General features: G+C 40.3%; 1 protein-coding gene across 1 annotated transcript in view; it reads left to right on the top strand.

The window, feature by feature from the left end:
• The window catches only part of ARHGEF6 (Rac/Cdc42 guanine nucleotide exchange factor (GEF) 6), a 125237-nt gene that overhangs the window by 105198 nt on the left and 4969 nt on the right, over nucleotides 1-15070 (top strand). The window contains exons 13-20 of the mRNA XM_011948792.1: nucleotides 2762-2848; nucleotides 3632-3710; nucleotides 4724-4869; nucleotides 5945-6070; nucleotides 7643-7663; nucleotides 8875-8968; nucleotides 10169-10258; nucleotides 13292-13391. Of these exons, the coding sequence (XP_011804182.1) occupies nucleotides 2762-2848; nucleotides 3632-3710; nucleotides 4724-4869; nucleotides 5945-6070; nucleotides 7643-7663; nucleotides 8875-8968; nucleotides 10169-10258; nucleotides 13292-13391 (743 nt within the window). The remainder of the gene's footprint in view (nucleotides 1-2761; nucleotides 2849-3631; nucleotides 3711-4723; nucleotides 4870-5944; nucleotides 6071-7642; nucleotides 7664-8874; nucleotides 8969-10168; nucleotides 10259-13291; nucleotides 13392-15070) is intronic.

Genomic DNA, 15070 nt, shown 5'->3' with positions numbered 1-15070 from the left:
TGACAGAGTCTTGTTCTGTCACCCAGGCTGGAGTGCAGTGGTGCCATCTTGGCTCACTGCAACCTCTGCCTCCTGGGTTCAAGCAATCCTCCTGCCTGAGCCTCTTAAGTAGTTTTTCTTCCTTGTTCTTCCACCAAAGTCAAATGGTACAACATCGAAATCAGAAGCTGAGCACCTATTCTTTGTTCAACATTCTGCTAGGTGCTGTGGGAGATGAGAAAAGAACAAGCAATGATCCCTGTTTTCAAAGAACTCATTAAAAGCAGACTAAAACACAAGTTGCAACTAGCAAACAAACCAAATAGTCAATGTTCGATTTTGCAATCTCAACAATAGAGTCCATAAAAGTTCACAGGAGGGAGAGATCAAGAAGACCTTATGGAGACAGGAATTGAGGAGGGGGCACAAAAACAAAAGGGGAGGATTTCACAAGGCAGAAGTCATTGTTACTTAGGAGAGAACAGAAATGTGGCTTTGGTTTGCTGCAGCACAGTAAGGAAACCAGCCTGTAGGGAGCAAAAGAAGCAACTTGGCCATAGTAAAAGACTGATAGAGTCAGGTAGAATTAGATTATGCAGAAGCTTGACATCAGGCAAGAGTAGTTCAGATGGATGCAGCAGGCTGTGGGAAATAATGAAAGAGTCCAGAGTCATAGAACAACACTCTGAAAGGGATGTTTCACACTAATCTGACACCCATATATGTCAAATGAACTGGAGGGAATGGACGAGAAGCAGAAAGGCCAGCTGGGATGGAAAGTGAGAAGGAGTCCCCTAAGACAGTGGTGACAGAGGGAATGGAGAGAAGGGGCAAATTGGAGGCATCTTTAGAAGGGAAAGTCAACAGGAAGTGGTGCTCTTGGGCTAGAGGAGATGAAGAATGTAATTTTAGACCTGTAGATATCTGGGTGGAGATGTCCCATAGGCAGCTGTTAACGAAGTACGGAAATGTGAGTGAGAGGTCAGAGTTAGAGGCAGAGACTTAGATGTCCCTAACAGATGTGCCTTCCTAGGAAGTAAATATCCAGAGAGAAGCCCGGGGGGTGGGGGTGGGGGGGGGCTGAAGATGGATTATTTCTTTTAAGAGAGGGCCAGGGAAAGGGAGAAAGGTTGATTATGGCACCTGGTTTGATTTATCGGGTGTTAGAATTGTCTTCCTTCTCCCAAAACATCTTCCTACACTCTCTGACACGTCTTTGGCAGAGATTCATTACTTTGGGTTAATAAGCAATCTCATTTAAAATGCAGATACCCCAGGGAAGGTTAATGCAGTGAATCTAACTATTAGTCATTCACACCTTTGGGATAAACCTCTTGGGTGAAGGCAGGAGGAATCAGTGCCAGAAAAAATAAAAAGGCAAAGAGGAAGGTAGAGAAGAACTGGGGGAGCATGGTGTCGTGGAAATTCCACGAGGAGCATTTGAAAATGGCCAGTGTGCTGACTGCTGCTGAAGGTTCAGAGGGCAAGGAATGTGAGGACCAAGAGGAAGCCATTGGATTTTGCTAGAAGGCAGTTATTGATGACTTTGCAAGAGCAAGGAGGGTGCAGTTAGGGATGGATCAATGCAGAGAAAATGAAGGCAGCAAGTAATTTGGCAATAAAATGTCAAGAAATGGGATATTATGCATAAAGAGCCATATGGGGGCAAGCCAAGGTCTGTTAGGATAGGAGGTGTACATATGTTAAAGAAAAAGAGGAAAAGCTGGTAAAACAGAAGAGGATGCTGGGAGAGGAAGAGGAGATGTCTGTAGAGGAAAACTAAGTGAGACAAAGATGTGAGAGAATGTGGAGCACTTGTTAGAATAGTTAGCCTGGAAGGGTTGCTCTTCTCAAATGGAAGGAAGGAGATGGAGACAGGCATAAGGATAATTTTAGCTAAGATGACTGGGCATGGAAGCCAAATGTAATTTTTGCGTATACTAATTGCTTATCTGTTGAAGGGGCTCACAGCAGCCCTCATGTGTCGAGGTTTCCTCAGTGCCATTCAAAAAGTGTGTGGGAGGCCAAGGTGGATGGATCACCTGAAGCCGGGAGTTTGAGACCACTCTGACCAACATGGAGAAACCCCATCTCTACTAAAATACAAAATTAGCCAGGAGTGGTGGCACAGTGTAATCCCAGCTACTTGGAAGGCTGAGGCAGGAGAATTGCTTGAACCCAGGAGGTGGAGGTTGCAGTGAGCTGAGATTGTGCCATTGCACTCCAACCTGGGCAAAAAGAGCGAAACTCCGTCTCAAAAAAAAAAAAAAAAGTGTATCTACTTTTACATTTTACATACATCCAATAATTATCTTGTTCTTAATGACTAAAGTTAATTTTATGAATATGACTTTAACACGTTAGAGCATACTAAATTTCTTATCACCTGAAAACCACTTCATTTTGCCATTTTTTCAAAGTAAAATATATTTTCATTTTGTGAACCTGGAGACTTATTTTGTGCCCAGGTCTAGCACATCTCACTGGCTGCATAAACTGTGGTGACTTCTCAGGCTTTCATACATGGAAAGCAAGCATGGCTATTTGTATTTAATTGTTATGTATAGGAAGAAGAGAGATAAACTGTGCGTTTATGTCCATGTCAAAGTAAAATTCAACTAGTTTTGTGTTTTCAAGTTGGGTATCTTTTTTTAAAAAAAATTATTGTTAATGTTTCATTTGTTTATATAAGGTCTATGTTATAAGGCAGTGATTCCAGAAATTCTCAACAGATAAAATGTCCAATTCTGTTCTTCATGTGTTATTGTTCATTCTCTCTCAGGAAAAAGAGGAGCGGTACCTTATGTTATTTTCAAATGTCCTGATAATGTTATCTGCAAGTCCTCGGATGAGTGGCTTTATCTATCAGGTTAGTAGATTTCACATAAAACACATAGCAGACCCGCTAATGAAAACAGGTTTCCATCCAGATGCAGTATCTCCACTATGGCATTAAAAGCTCAAGCCAGGAGAACCAGAATGTTCTGACCCTTCGTTGTAATTAAAGAGCTTATAAGAGCAGATGTTCCTTAGATCAAAGACCTTTGTATTAGTATAATGAGTTTATCTTGAATATATCCACCGCTTTAGTTATGCACTAGGTTTTGCATGCATAAATGGAAACTAGATAAATTAGCAGCAGTATTGTACAGGCCCATGTCATTATTGCTGAGAAAACATAAAGCTGGGACCTGCTCCTATGTTTGTCTTATTATAGTCACAGCACATGATTCAGGCTTCTAAGAAGCATGTTATTCCTTAGGAAATTAAACGTCCCTCAGTCAACTCCCAAGATATAGAGCATTATTTACTATTGCCTGTTACATCTTGGCCTGACACTTAGTAGTTTTTATAACATCTGAGCCTTCACTTTTTTTACTGATTCTTATGAAAATATGTTAGAAAAGGAAACTGCTTTGTAAATCCTGATCTTATAGTTTAGGGTGTGTTAGCCAAACGCAATCCACATTTTCCCCTTGCTTTCTTAGTCTGATTAAAATTTAGAGCAGGGAATCATATTATCTGCTCTTGACATAGTGGAAAAATACGTCTAGCCATAATTTTGCAGTGCCGAGAGGGTCAGAAAATCTAAGTGAAATAAACAGAGACCTGTATGACTGCAGAATTAATGAGAATGTTCTTTTTCTAATAGGGAAAAATACCAATAGCAGGAACGGTGGTGACTAGATTAGATGAAATTGAAGGGAATGAGTGCACATTTGAAATCACTGGTAGGTAATTTTCTCTTTTTCATGTAACTACTTCCAATTCTTTTTGGAATGAAGGGGAATTTAATAAATAAATGCCATTATTTTCAGTTACATAGGCCACGAGCAAATTTTACGCAGGCATGGCAAAGTATATTCCATTTCCTGGGATAATTAGGGTACAGCAATAGCACAGAGAAGTCTCCTCTCATTCAAAAGCCATGGCTTTGCCATTAGTTTCAATCTTCTGTTGCATAAGAGCTACTTGTGAGAGCTAAGGAATAACAAAATGGACTGATGTAAATGCAATTTTCTTCCCCTCTGTCATTTGTTCCCTGGTGGCAGAGGAGCCAAAGATATGGACTTTTATCAGCAATTTTATCATCAGCCCATGAGTTAGTAAGATTTGGTTGTATTTCTAAAAAGTTCTGAAAAGATATCAAACTTTCTTCACAAATTGAGCATAATGCCAGGCTTCAGTAATGCTCCCTGACATTTTAGCTTATGATCCCTTTTGCCAGGCCTGTGTCATTTATATGTAGTGGCTTCACTGTTGGTGCTGATATGGCACAGTGGCTAAGACTGGGATCATGGCCTTACCCTCTTCTTTCCCAAGAAGGAGCCTAAGGTTTGGTATTTGCCAAAAGGTTGTAAACAGTCTTAGTTGGATCTTGTTCCAACATTGATACTGGGGGAACCAGTACAATATTCCCACTTTAGACTTAACTAGATGGACTATGTACTTATGTTTTTGGATTGCAAGTTTGTATATAGTGAAGTTTTACACTACTTTTAAGCTTCTGTAAGCAGTAAAAATCAAGGACAGTTTTCTAAATCAGACATGAATATTTATTTACTTTATCATCACAGGTTATCTGTTTCTGCTATAGAAATTTCAACAGGGTTATCCTGTAGGTATGAAAACCCCTGAAAATACACACCCAAGTCCTAGTTGCATGAAGTGTATTTATGAATGGGAGAAGCTCAAGTTTTTCCTTGCCTTCTGTTTTCAAATTGATCATAATTGGGGGATGTAGGTAACATGGTGGAGAGAATTGTGGTCCATTGCAACAACAACCAGGACTTCCAGGAATGGTTGGAGCAGCTGAACAGACTGATCAGAGGACCTGCCTCTTGCAGTTCATTATCCAAAACCTCATCGTCATCATGCAGTGCTCATTCCGTAAGTAGTCCATGTGTTCTGTCCAGAGATTACTTAGTCTTTCATCAACTCCTGCCTGCTGGAGACTAATTTAGAAGAAGCAGCAAGCACACCCTCAGCCTTTTGGGCAGCCTATATTTGTAGATTTTGAAGTACAGTTAAACCTCACTCATTCTGATTTCTCATTATGAGGCCCATCCAAATTAATGAAAAGGTTTACTTAGAGGTGTGCAGCTCTGTTTGACAGTATTCAGGTACCCCAACTAACTGCTAGCAAAGTATTTCTAACCAGAAGTCCTGCTAAAATATTTTAATGATAAGCAAGGCTTATTTCAATGAGCAGTGGTTACTCTCCTACTAACAATGGGCTAAGTAGAAACAAATAGTTTACCTCCCTAAGTACTTAAACATCTCCATGTCATCTCACTCATGCTCTCACATTTGCTCGGTAACCTTCTTCAAAGGTAAACTTTTAGCATTGTCTCTTTCTGAGTTATCACAAATTTAGACTTTGGAATTTGAATTGATGAGATTTTACTGTACTTGCTGAGTGAGATGGAAGATACGCTGTGTTGTTTGTTAACATAAAAACCTATGATGCCAAAATTCCAGTTTTGAGCACTGTGTGTTGTGGTCGGAAGAATATGGGCTTTGGCTTCAGATCTGGGTTCAAATCTTGGCTTTGCCGATTACTAGTTAGTTACTTCACTTGACTGAGTCTATGTTTTAGGCTGTTCTCATGAAATAATCTATTTAAGCACCTACCAGAGTGCCAAACATATCACTGTACTCAAATGTTGACTGCTACTCCATTTTCCTTCCTTACAGAGGAAAGAAAATTAAATTAATTAAATTCCAGATGAGAAAGAGAGGACAGGATCATGAAATGTTGAGTCAATTTTGTGCTGTTTCTTAGAGACCCCATAATCTTGACTGGAAAGAGCCAGTTCTCAAACTGGAGACTTTTGTTCTTCCGTCTATCCCTTTCTATGGCTGTCTTTGCTGATCCAATGAAGCTATTGTTGTTCTCTCACTGTGTGGCACAAGGTCGGGTTCAGATGGCAGATTGCCAACATCTCATCAGACATTTTCCCAGTCTTTTAGCTCTACTGGACAGCCCCGAGGACCCTTGGAGCCTCCTCAAATTATAAAACCGTGGAGTTTAAGTTGTCTACGACCTGCACCTCCACTTAGACCATCAGCAGCACTAGGTTATAAAGAGGTAATTTTGCTACCTATGGTATAAAATGCTTCTGAAAAGTTAATTTCATAGCTTATTACAAGTAGTTCTGTCGGAATGTGCTAGAATTTAAGATAGGTGGTATATGTGAGTCAGTCTTGAATTGCTAGACTCAGTGATTTGTTTGGTTTCTTAATTTTCCGTTTCCCATTATCCATCTGCAAATATGTACTGAATATCTACAGGATCTATGTGCACTGCCTGAGTGTTCCCAGTCTCCTCCTGAAGTGCCTCTGGTTTACCTTAATGATTATTATGATAATTCTTTAGATTCATTAATAATGTACACAAATCTCAAACAAGAGCCACTTCATTGTAGTTGAGTTGCCAATGAAGCAGACCTAATTCAGCATTTGGGATCATTTTGATCAATTTGAACCAAATTAGTAAAGTGTTATGGGACCAAGCTGAGTCCAAACTATAAAAGTGATATTTGCTTCAATTGGAATGAGAAAAGAATTTGATGAAAGGAGTGTCTTTTAAAAAGAGGCTTCTCAGAGACAACCTTAAAGGCCATTTGATATTTGGGTAGTGTGGGGATTTAAAGGTTTTGTGTATTTTTTTTTCTCTTGAAGTTGCAGTCAGGAAGTGTCACTCACTAGCTTCTGTCACTATGTGGAGTATTACTTTTCCATCCAAACAGTGGCTTTATCCCTAACCTGTCTCAAATCATTTCAGATTTCAGAAAAGATATTCATTTATTAGTAACTGTTCCTTAAATCAGTCTTGTTGGGTGAAGATTAAGTTTGTGACAGTTATGAGATGAGTCTTAGAATTATGGGGCAAAGGCAGCATATATTTCTAGATCAAATGTGTGTTTTGATGAGTGATGCAGACTCAGCTCAATTTTGAGTGTTTTGATTTAAACCACCATGCTTTTGTTTCGATTAATTGTTGCTACCAACTCTAAGTGCAGTAAAAATATGACAATATTTGGACACTGGAGGATTTTTTTTCCTTTCAACTTGACATGATAGGACAAAGAACCCTTGAACTGAATCTTTGTTATATAACTCTATTTAGAATTTGGTCAGGAAGCAGTCCCATAGATTTACTTTGGAAATTTACCTGCAATTCTTGCAATCATCCAACTTTCTTCTTTGATTATGTAAACCAGGAGTGCCACTTCATAGTTACCTAGGTCTCCTTTTTAATGATGGATATTTTGTAATTATCAGTTACTAAGTTCAAATTAAGGTGAGCTTTGAAGAGTAAAGTTGACTTAATCCTTCACATAACTAATCTATTAAAACTAAGGCATGATCACTTCGTTTCTGCTGGGGGAAAAGAGTTATTAATATATTCCTACTAGATAGTATGTATTTCAGTTGTTTTCAGCATTTGTTATTCTGCACAGAACTGTATTCCTCAGGCTTTTGCATGATAATATTGCATCTGAAACTAATGTGGGAAATGTGATTATATTCCCTCCGTGTAATTTATGATAACACTAACATTTCAAATGTTGTTTTAGAATTATTGATAAGTGGATTTGGTCATTATAACCATCGACCTCTCACGCTCATCTTCTCTTTCTTTACATATTCATTTTAGAGGATGTCTTATATCTTAAAGGTAAGGGTAGAACAATATCTTTGGCTTACAGTGACATCATAATGCTGTGCTGTAACCTTTGATGAATGAAGCTTTCCCTTATGCTTGTTTTGTCCCTTGTTATAATTGGTGGCTAAAATATGAAGATGCAATTCTGACATGTAAGTACTTTGTTGAAAAAGCAGGCTTGTGTGAAATACATGTAAAAATGTCATAATGCCCTAAAATGCCCCATTTTCCTGCGTTTTTTTAAAATGCTGCTTTTTCCTGTTGTTTTTGTCATGTGAGAGTTTTTCATATCTGTCTTTTTTCAAGTATAAGTACTGTGGCTGAGTGAAATAAATTAAATGATTTGTTTCCTATATTTTTAAGCTACTATTAATAATTAATATCCATGCTCCATGTATACACATTTCTTGGAAAGTTGGGATAAGGTGATCATGAGAGATTTTTCCTAAGTCTAAATTGCTAATCTGTTTACAGATTATTGGATTAAGGATTAAGGATATTGTCAATGAGTATTTTTTTGACCTGCTGGTTACTCATATGGCAAAAACAAATTCAATACATTTATTTTGTCTACTAGTTAACTACATGGCTTTATATATGGAAAATTAAGTTTGGCTGTGGGTGTGTTACTTCTAACCCAAAATTATTTATTAGGAAATCCTTCATTTGATTCTTCTCTCTGACTGCAGACAAATGACTTAGTCTCTCTGCCTTAGTTTTCCTATCTCACAAATGGAAATTATATTCTTCTTTGTGGGACTGTTTCTAAGGCAGAATTATTTAAGTAGCTCTGAAGCTCTTTGAAAAGTGATCAGTACTACATTAGTGGTTACAGTGGCTTAGTTCCCCTAAAACTGTATCAGTGGGGAATGTAAGCCAAATTAGGAATACTATTACGTTTTTAGGGTGACATCCCTTACTTTCTCTGCAGATGGTTCCCTAAAGCCATTTGGCCTCCAGGAGAATCTGCCACATCTTCAGTAGGCACTCCACTCTTAGTCCCACCTGTGTGCAAATTGAGAGGATAATGTCATTGCCTCTGTTTTATTTAACCTTTTAGAGTTTATTGGAACCATTTTAATTGTGCATAGTGTTAAACATTGATGTACTCCTAACTGAGACTGTCAAAATGAGGGAGAGGAATTCTATTTAGTTTCACTCGTGCTTTTACTTTTGTTTTTGAGGGAGAATTTTAATTCATTAAGAAACCTCTGTCCTTTCAGGAGTCTAGTAAAAGCCCTAAAACGATGAAGAAATTTCTTCATAAAAGGAAGACTGAGAGAAAACCATCGGAGGAGGAATATGTGATTAGGAAAAGTATGTGTTCTGTACTTTCTGAAAGTTGTTTATGGATAAATTAACATGAGAATCTTCTTTTATGTGAGGATTTATTTGAAAGCAGATGATTGGAGCAATTTTTTCTTGACATCATCTTTTACATATAAAGAAGAATGCATGGAAAGCTTTGGTCACTTCTTAAACATTTGAATAAGCTTCTTACAGCTGCATTCATGTCATCTCAGGCAGATGTCATCTGTATCATTTTTGTGTTGAGCATTTTGCCTCACCTGGTTTAGAACCTCTAAAGGGACCCATTTCTTATGGATACATTTTTTTCCCCTCTTAGTTTCTGATACTTGAGATATTTTTCTCTAGGGAGATAGACTAAATAGACCCGAAGGCTGAAGTCCTTCCCGAACTCCCATGCTCAGTGATGCTCAGTTACTCAGGGAATCAGCCTGCCCACATCTAGAAACATGGCTTCATTTGGAGACAGACTGCAAAGTCAGTCAGCCAGTCGATATGGACATATTTGGCTATAAGGCTGTCAACAAGGTACTTTGGGACACAAGGTACTTTAGGACACATGTGAAGGAGTAAGCGGTGTCTCACAAAGAGGTGGCAGAATTATGTGTATCAGCTGGGAATATAGTTTGGATAAATATTTGCTCCACCCCAGCTTTGGCATGCCTCACCCTCCACCCCACACCTGGTTATGCACATTGGCATGTTCACAGGGTGCTGCCATCCAGCCATTGCAAGAATGAGTTTGGAGTAGAAGAGGAGGGGGGAGGGAGAATGAGTGACTATGCTGACTGGTTAGAAAATTGGGTGGGGTTAATGAGGGAAAGCTTCCTAAAGGTGAACCTTGAAATTTAAAGGAGAGGAAGGCTGGGGTATATCGATGGGAGCTAAGCTAGCAACTAGCTCAGTGCTGTGATTTTGGCCTCACTGAGACCACTGACAGAACACCACCCCGCTACCCTGGTTCCCAGTGTAGAGCTCTGGGCTTCAGGAGTAGGCCCTCCACTAAGCTGAGCTCACTGAAGCTGACTCCAAAGCTCCATGAGGATGCTGTCACTCTTCTCCATAAACAGAGTTGGACAGCTCTTTCTCCTGCCTTTCATAAACTCTACTGGTCAGAGAAGCCAGTCCCAGGCAGTAGAGTGCACTGCATCATTTTGAGGGTCGAAAGGCGTGTATCTATGAAAAGTCACGATGAATTAATTTTCACAGGTACAGCTGCTCTGGAAGAGGATGCTCAGATCCTTAAAGTGATCGAAGCCTACTGCACCAGTGCAAACTTTCAACAAGGCCATGGCTCAAGTAGGTTCCCCAAACTACTTTCTCTAGTGAGTGACGTTTCTTCTTTACTGCTTAGTGTCTTTTAGAAAAAGAGAAAAGCAACCCAGACGGGTTGCAGGGTGTGGAAAGCAGGTGACTTGGTGCAGAGGAGTGGTGTAGAACTGCATCTTTCAGATAAGGTGGTTTTAGCTACCAAGCGGTTTGTTTACCCACTGTTGTTTTTCACCCAGAAAGAGAGATGCAAGAGTAAAAGAGTTGGAGGTGATAGAAGTGAAAAAATTTTTTAAAAGTTGTTCTCCTTTGAAGTACACAGATACCTTCACCAACACTAGTTAGGAATTAAAGGGCCCAGAGAGTTCCTGTGTCTGTGAACTGATGCTAATCTCTTCTTATAGGCAGATTTGGAAAGGAAGTCAAAATACTATCTTTGATCAGCTGCATATTTAAACGAGCAATCTTCACCAAACTCAAGTTTCAAAGTTGCTCTGAAAATCTGGAAATGTAGCTGCTTAGCAGAGGTTGTCCAAAATGTATACAATTTATCAGGGAGCTATTGGGTTAGGGTATTTCCCCAAACAACTTTCAGGTTACAAACGAAAGCGAGATAATATTTTCTGATTCATCTTTATGCTTTTTAAAAGCCAGGTCACTTCGATGATGTCTTTTGTCTCCCATTATTATAGACATTCAGAATACCTTTTGTGAGGTTTTTGCACCTGCGTAAGAAATGAATTTTGGACAGCCAGTGACCAATCATTTGAATGTGGGAGGGGATTTCTTAGGTGCCTTGACATATTCTTTCAAAGTAATGCATCTCTAAGGCTGACATAAAGGAAGCATTCTACTGGGCATGATGGCTCACGCCTGTAATTCAGCACTTTGGGAGGCCAAGACAGGCAGATCCCTTGAGGCCAGGAGTTCAAGACCAGCCTGGGCAACATAGCAAAACCCTGTGTTTACTAAAAACACAAAAGTTAGCTGGGTGTGATAGCGCACACCTGTAGTCCCAGCTACTTGGGAGGCTGAGGCAGGAGAATCGCTTGAACCCGGGAGGTGGAGGTTGCAGTGAACCAAGATTGGACCACTGCACTCCAGTGACAGAGTGAGACTCCATCAAAAAAAAAATTAAAAGAGAGAGAGAGGAAGAAAGAAAGAGAAAGAAAGAAAAAGAAAACAGAGTGAGACTCCATCAAAAAAAAAATTAAAAGAGAGAGAGAGGAAGAAAGAAAGAGAAAGAAAGAAAAAGAAAGAAAGAGAAAGAAAGAAAGAGAAAGAAAGAGAGAGAGAGAGAGAGAAAGAAAGAAAGAAAGAAAGAAAGAAAGAAAGAAAGAAAGAAAGAAAGAAAGAAAGAAAGAAAGAAAAGGAATTCAATGTGAAAGTTGACACATTTGGCCATGAAGAGAGGACTGTCACACTCTGCTTCACAGAGAAAACCTGGCTGTGGCTTTGGGCATGCACAGCTCTGATAACATGTTTCAAGGAGCCAGGAGAGGAAAGTGAGGGCAGTTTTTGTTTTGAGAACTAGAGAAGAGAGGGGGACAAAGAGATACCAGAAGCATCCCTTCTACAAAATCTGACCTCATCTCCTCTTGCACCACCTATTTTTACATTTGACGGAGTGGATGGGTCTGCAGCTGGGAGGCGCAGCCAGATATTCTGGCTTAAAAAGACACATCTTCACCCTTGCTCCCTACCCAACCTTTTACACGTGGAAGATGTCTGGCACTGTGCTTGTCACACAGCAGATCATTTAGCATCGTGGTGACCTCCTATCCTCTATCCCTCTCTAACTGGAAGTCCTGTTTCTCTAGAACTGACTACCGTCGGCTCTTACTGCTTTCAGCCAGTCATTCAGTCAGTTTGCTTTCCACTTATATTCGTCCGTTGGTATCTGCAGGGGATTGGCTCCAGGACCCCCAGAGATAACAAAATCTGACAATGCTCAAGTCCCTGATGTAAAATGGTGGAGTATTTGCATATCACCTCCATACATCTTCCCATATACTTTAAATCATCTCTAGATTGCTTATCATACCTAATAAATGTAAATGCTATGTAAATGGTTGTTATACTGCATTGGGTTTTACATTTGTATTGCTTTTTATTTTTTCTGAATATTTTCAATGCATGGTTGGTTGAATCCGCAGATGTGAAACCTGCGGATATGGGGGGCCACCTGTATTAAGCACCTACAAAGTGCTAGGCACTGGAGAAGGCAGAGACACATCTCACCTCAAGAAAGGGGAGGTGGTCAAGTGAAGGCAGTGAGTGTGCACACCTCTGAAGGAACTTGGCCTAGAAGAGAGGAAGCCAGTGACTCAGGGAGACCAAAGATTAAGCACTTGAGCTCTGAGAGGAAGGATCCAGAGTGAGAGAGGTGCAGGAGAGCTGTTTGGTTGGGTCCCCATGCCTGTTGTGTCACCTCTTCTGTCCCAGAGCCTGGAGACATCCTGAGCAGAGGACATCTGCATCTTTGCTGATGATGTGATAATCTCCAAAGCTCACTCCACCCTTGATTAAAATGGTCTTAGGAGGCATATCTACCTTACCCTATAAGACTGTAGAGAGAACAAATGGGAGTGATGATGCTTCTGAGGCCCTGTGATGCTTCTGTGTTTCAGTGCAGTGCTACTGTCAACCTGACTTTTACTACAATGACAAAACACTGCAGCATAGGATGTAGTGTGTCCTTCCTGGGGATTTGCAGGGAAGAGTGATCACTGGTCAGCTCTTTGCTCTGGAGGAGGCAAAACAGGAAAGAATGGAGGTTTTGGTTGTGGACAGGTATTACAGGGGCTCTTTTGCTTCATTTTTCTGAATACAAAATGCTTCCCACCTTAGGAAGATTGAATCAGTGTATTTGGCCATTTAGAATTCTCATGTCAGGAAAATTTAGTCAGCAAATGATGGGTGACTGTCCTCTGGGTGTAATGTAGCAACATGCTATGAACAAAGACCCTTCTGTAACAATAGTGGAAAGCAACTAACACCCACTATTTCTACTCTTCACTAGTAACTCTCCCTCCTCCTCCCTCTTGCAACCCTTGTTTGTAGGTACTCGAAAAGATTCCATTCCACAAGTCCTACTCCCTGAAGAAGAGAAACTCATCATTGAAGAAACCAGAAGCAACGGCCAGACCATCATGGAAGAAAAGTGAGTAGAGCAGGCAAAACCTTGCCTAGTTTATCTTGGAGCTAGCAAGAAGGTCTGGTAGGACGGTGGGGCACATGGAGAGTCTATGATGAGGGACAACCCCTGCTTATCTGGGAATGTGGCCTGCTTTGCTGAGCATGCATTTGGGAGACTTTAGAGGGCTGCCCACTAACAAAACGAAGGAGGAAGGAAAGGCAGAGGTGACAGAACCCTCCAAAGCAGCTCCAGCTGGCAGCTACCCTTGTAGCCAGCTCCCCAGCCATTAAGCTGCTTTTGAGCACATGGGAACATCAGTGCCCTGGATGGGTTTAGGAAGTAATTGGGAATTCCAGCCACAGGACCGATTTCCCTGCCCAGACAGATGCCACTCACATGTTTTGAGTCAGAAGCTGTGCTTTCACATATTTGACATCATTTAAAATGCTACAGCAATCCAATTAGATAAACATTACTCTTACCACTTTCACAGATAAAGAAACTGAGGTACAGGAAGTTCAGGGAAATTATGTCTCTGACTTACCTTTACACAGTAGTGTGGGTGACCTAATGGGGGAAAATCAGGTTAAGTACCTTCTGGCTCATAAAATTAACACAAAGTAGCCAAATAATTCATTTGTCTAAACTTGAGTCATTTCTGAAGTCAGGCCGAAATTTGCATGGGACAGCATATTTCAAGGTGCTTGGCACTGTCAATGTATTTTACATCTGGTGTGTGAAGTGATACAGCAAAATGGTTAAGTACTTGGGCTCAAGCGAAAAACAGTGTGGTTCAGCTCCCAATTCTGCTACTCATTAGCTGTGTGACCTGGGGCAAGTTGCTTCACCTCTCAGTGCCTCAGTTTCCTCATCTGTAAAATAAGGATGATGGTAATGCTTTCAGGGTTGTTGTGAAGTTAAATGAAGTAAGTATAAAGGCTAGCACTCAATAAATAATGATAGTTAATTCTTATTATAACTATATTCATTTTTACAACTTTGTGAGGTTTTCAGAAAATGTGTTATTATCCCCATTTTGCATGTAAATAAACTAAGACGAAGGGAGGATGAGAAGGAAACTGGTTCCCGGAGAACAGAGGACTAGTAAGTGGCAGGATCAGAACCAAAACTTAGATCTCCAAAATCTTTGTCCAGGGAGAGACCCAGAGAGGAAAAGGCTATTACACAACCCAGCCAGGGTGCTTCATCCTTTTTTGGGTAATATTTGACTGGGATATTCCAGAAAGAATGCCTCTGACTTTGTGTCATGTGCAGTGGAGAACTGAGGAGGGCAATGTCACAGCACAGATATTGTAGAATAGGCAGTCTTCTGATACCTCTCATTATATGATAGGTGATGTTCATTCCTGCCCCAAAGCTAGAGAAATCAAAACCTTATGATGGGAATTGAAAACATCGAACTCCTAAAAACAGAGAGCAGAATGGTGGTTTCTAGGGACTGAAGGGAAAGGGGAAATGGGGAGATGTTGGTCAAAGGGTACCAAATCTCAGGTATGCAGGATGAATAAGTTCTGGAGAACTAATGTACAATATGTTGACTACAGTTGGCCCTCTGCATGCATGGGCTCTGCATCTGTGGATTCAACCAACCCCAGATCAAAAAAAAAAAAAAAAAAAAAAAGATGCACATTAGATTCAGGAGGTACATGTTCATTCCTGCCCCAAAGCTAGAGAAATCAAAA

This window comes from Colobus angolensis, unplaced genomic scaffold, assembly GCF_000951035.1.
Source record: "Colobus angolensis palliatus isolate OR3802 unplaced genomic scaffold, Cang.pa_1.0 Scaffold283, whole genome shotgun sequence".
Classification (NCBI taxonomy): Eukaryota; Metazoa; Chordata; class Mammalia; order Primates; family Cercopithecidae; genus Colobus; species Colobus angolensis.
Note: the sequence above shows the minus strand (reverse complement) of the source record. Positions and strands in the feature narration are given on the sequence as shown.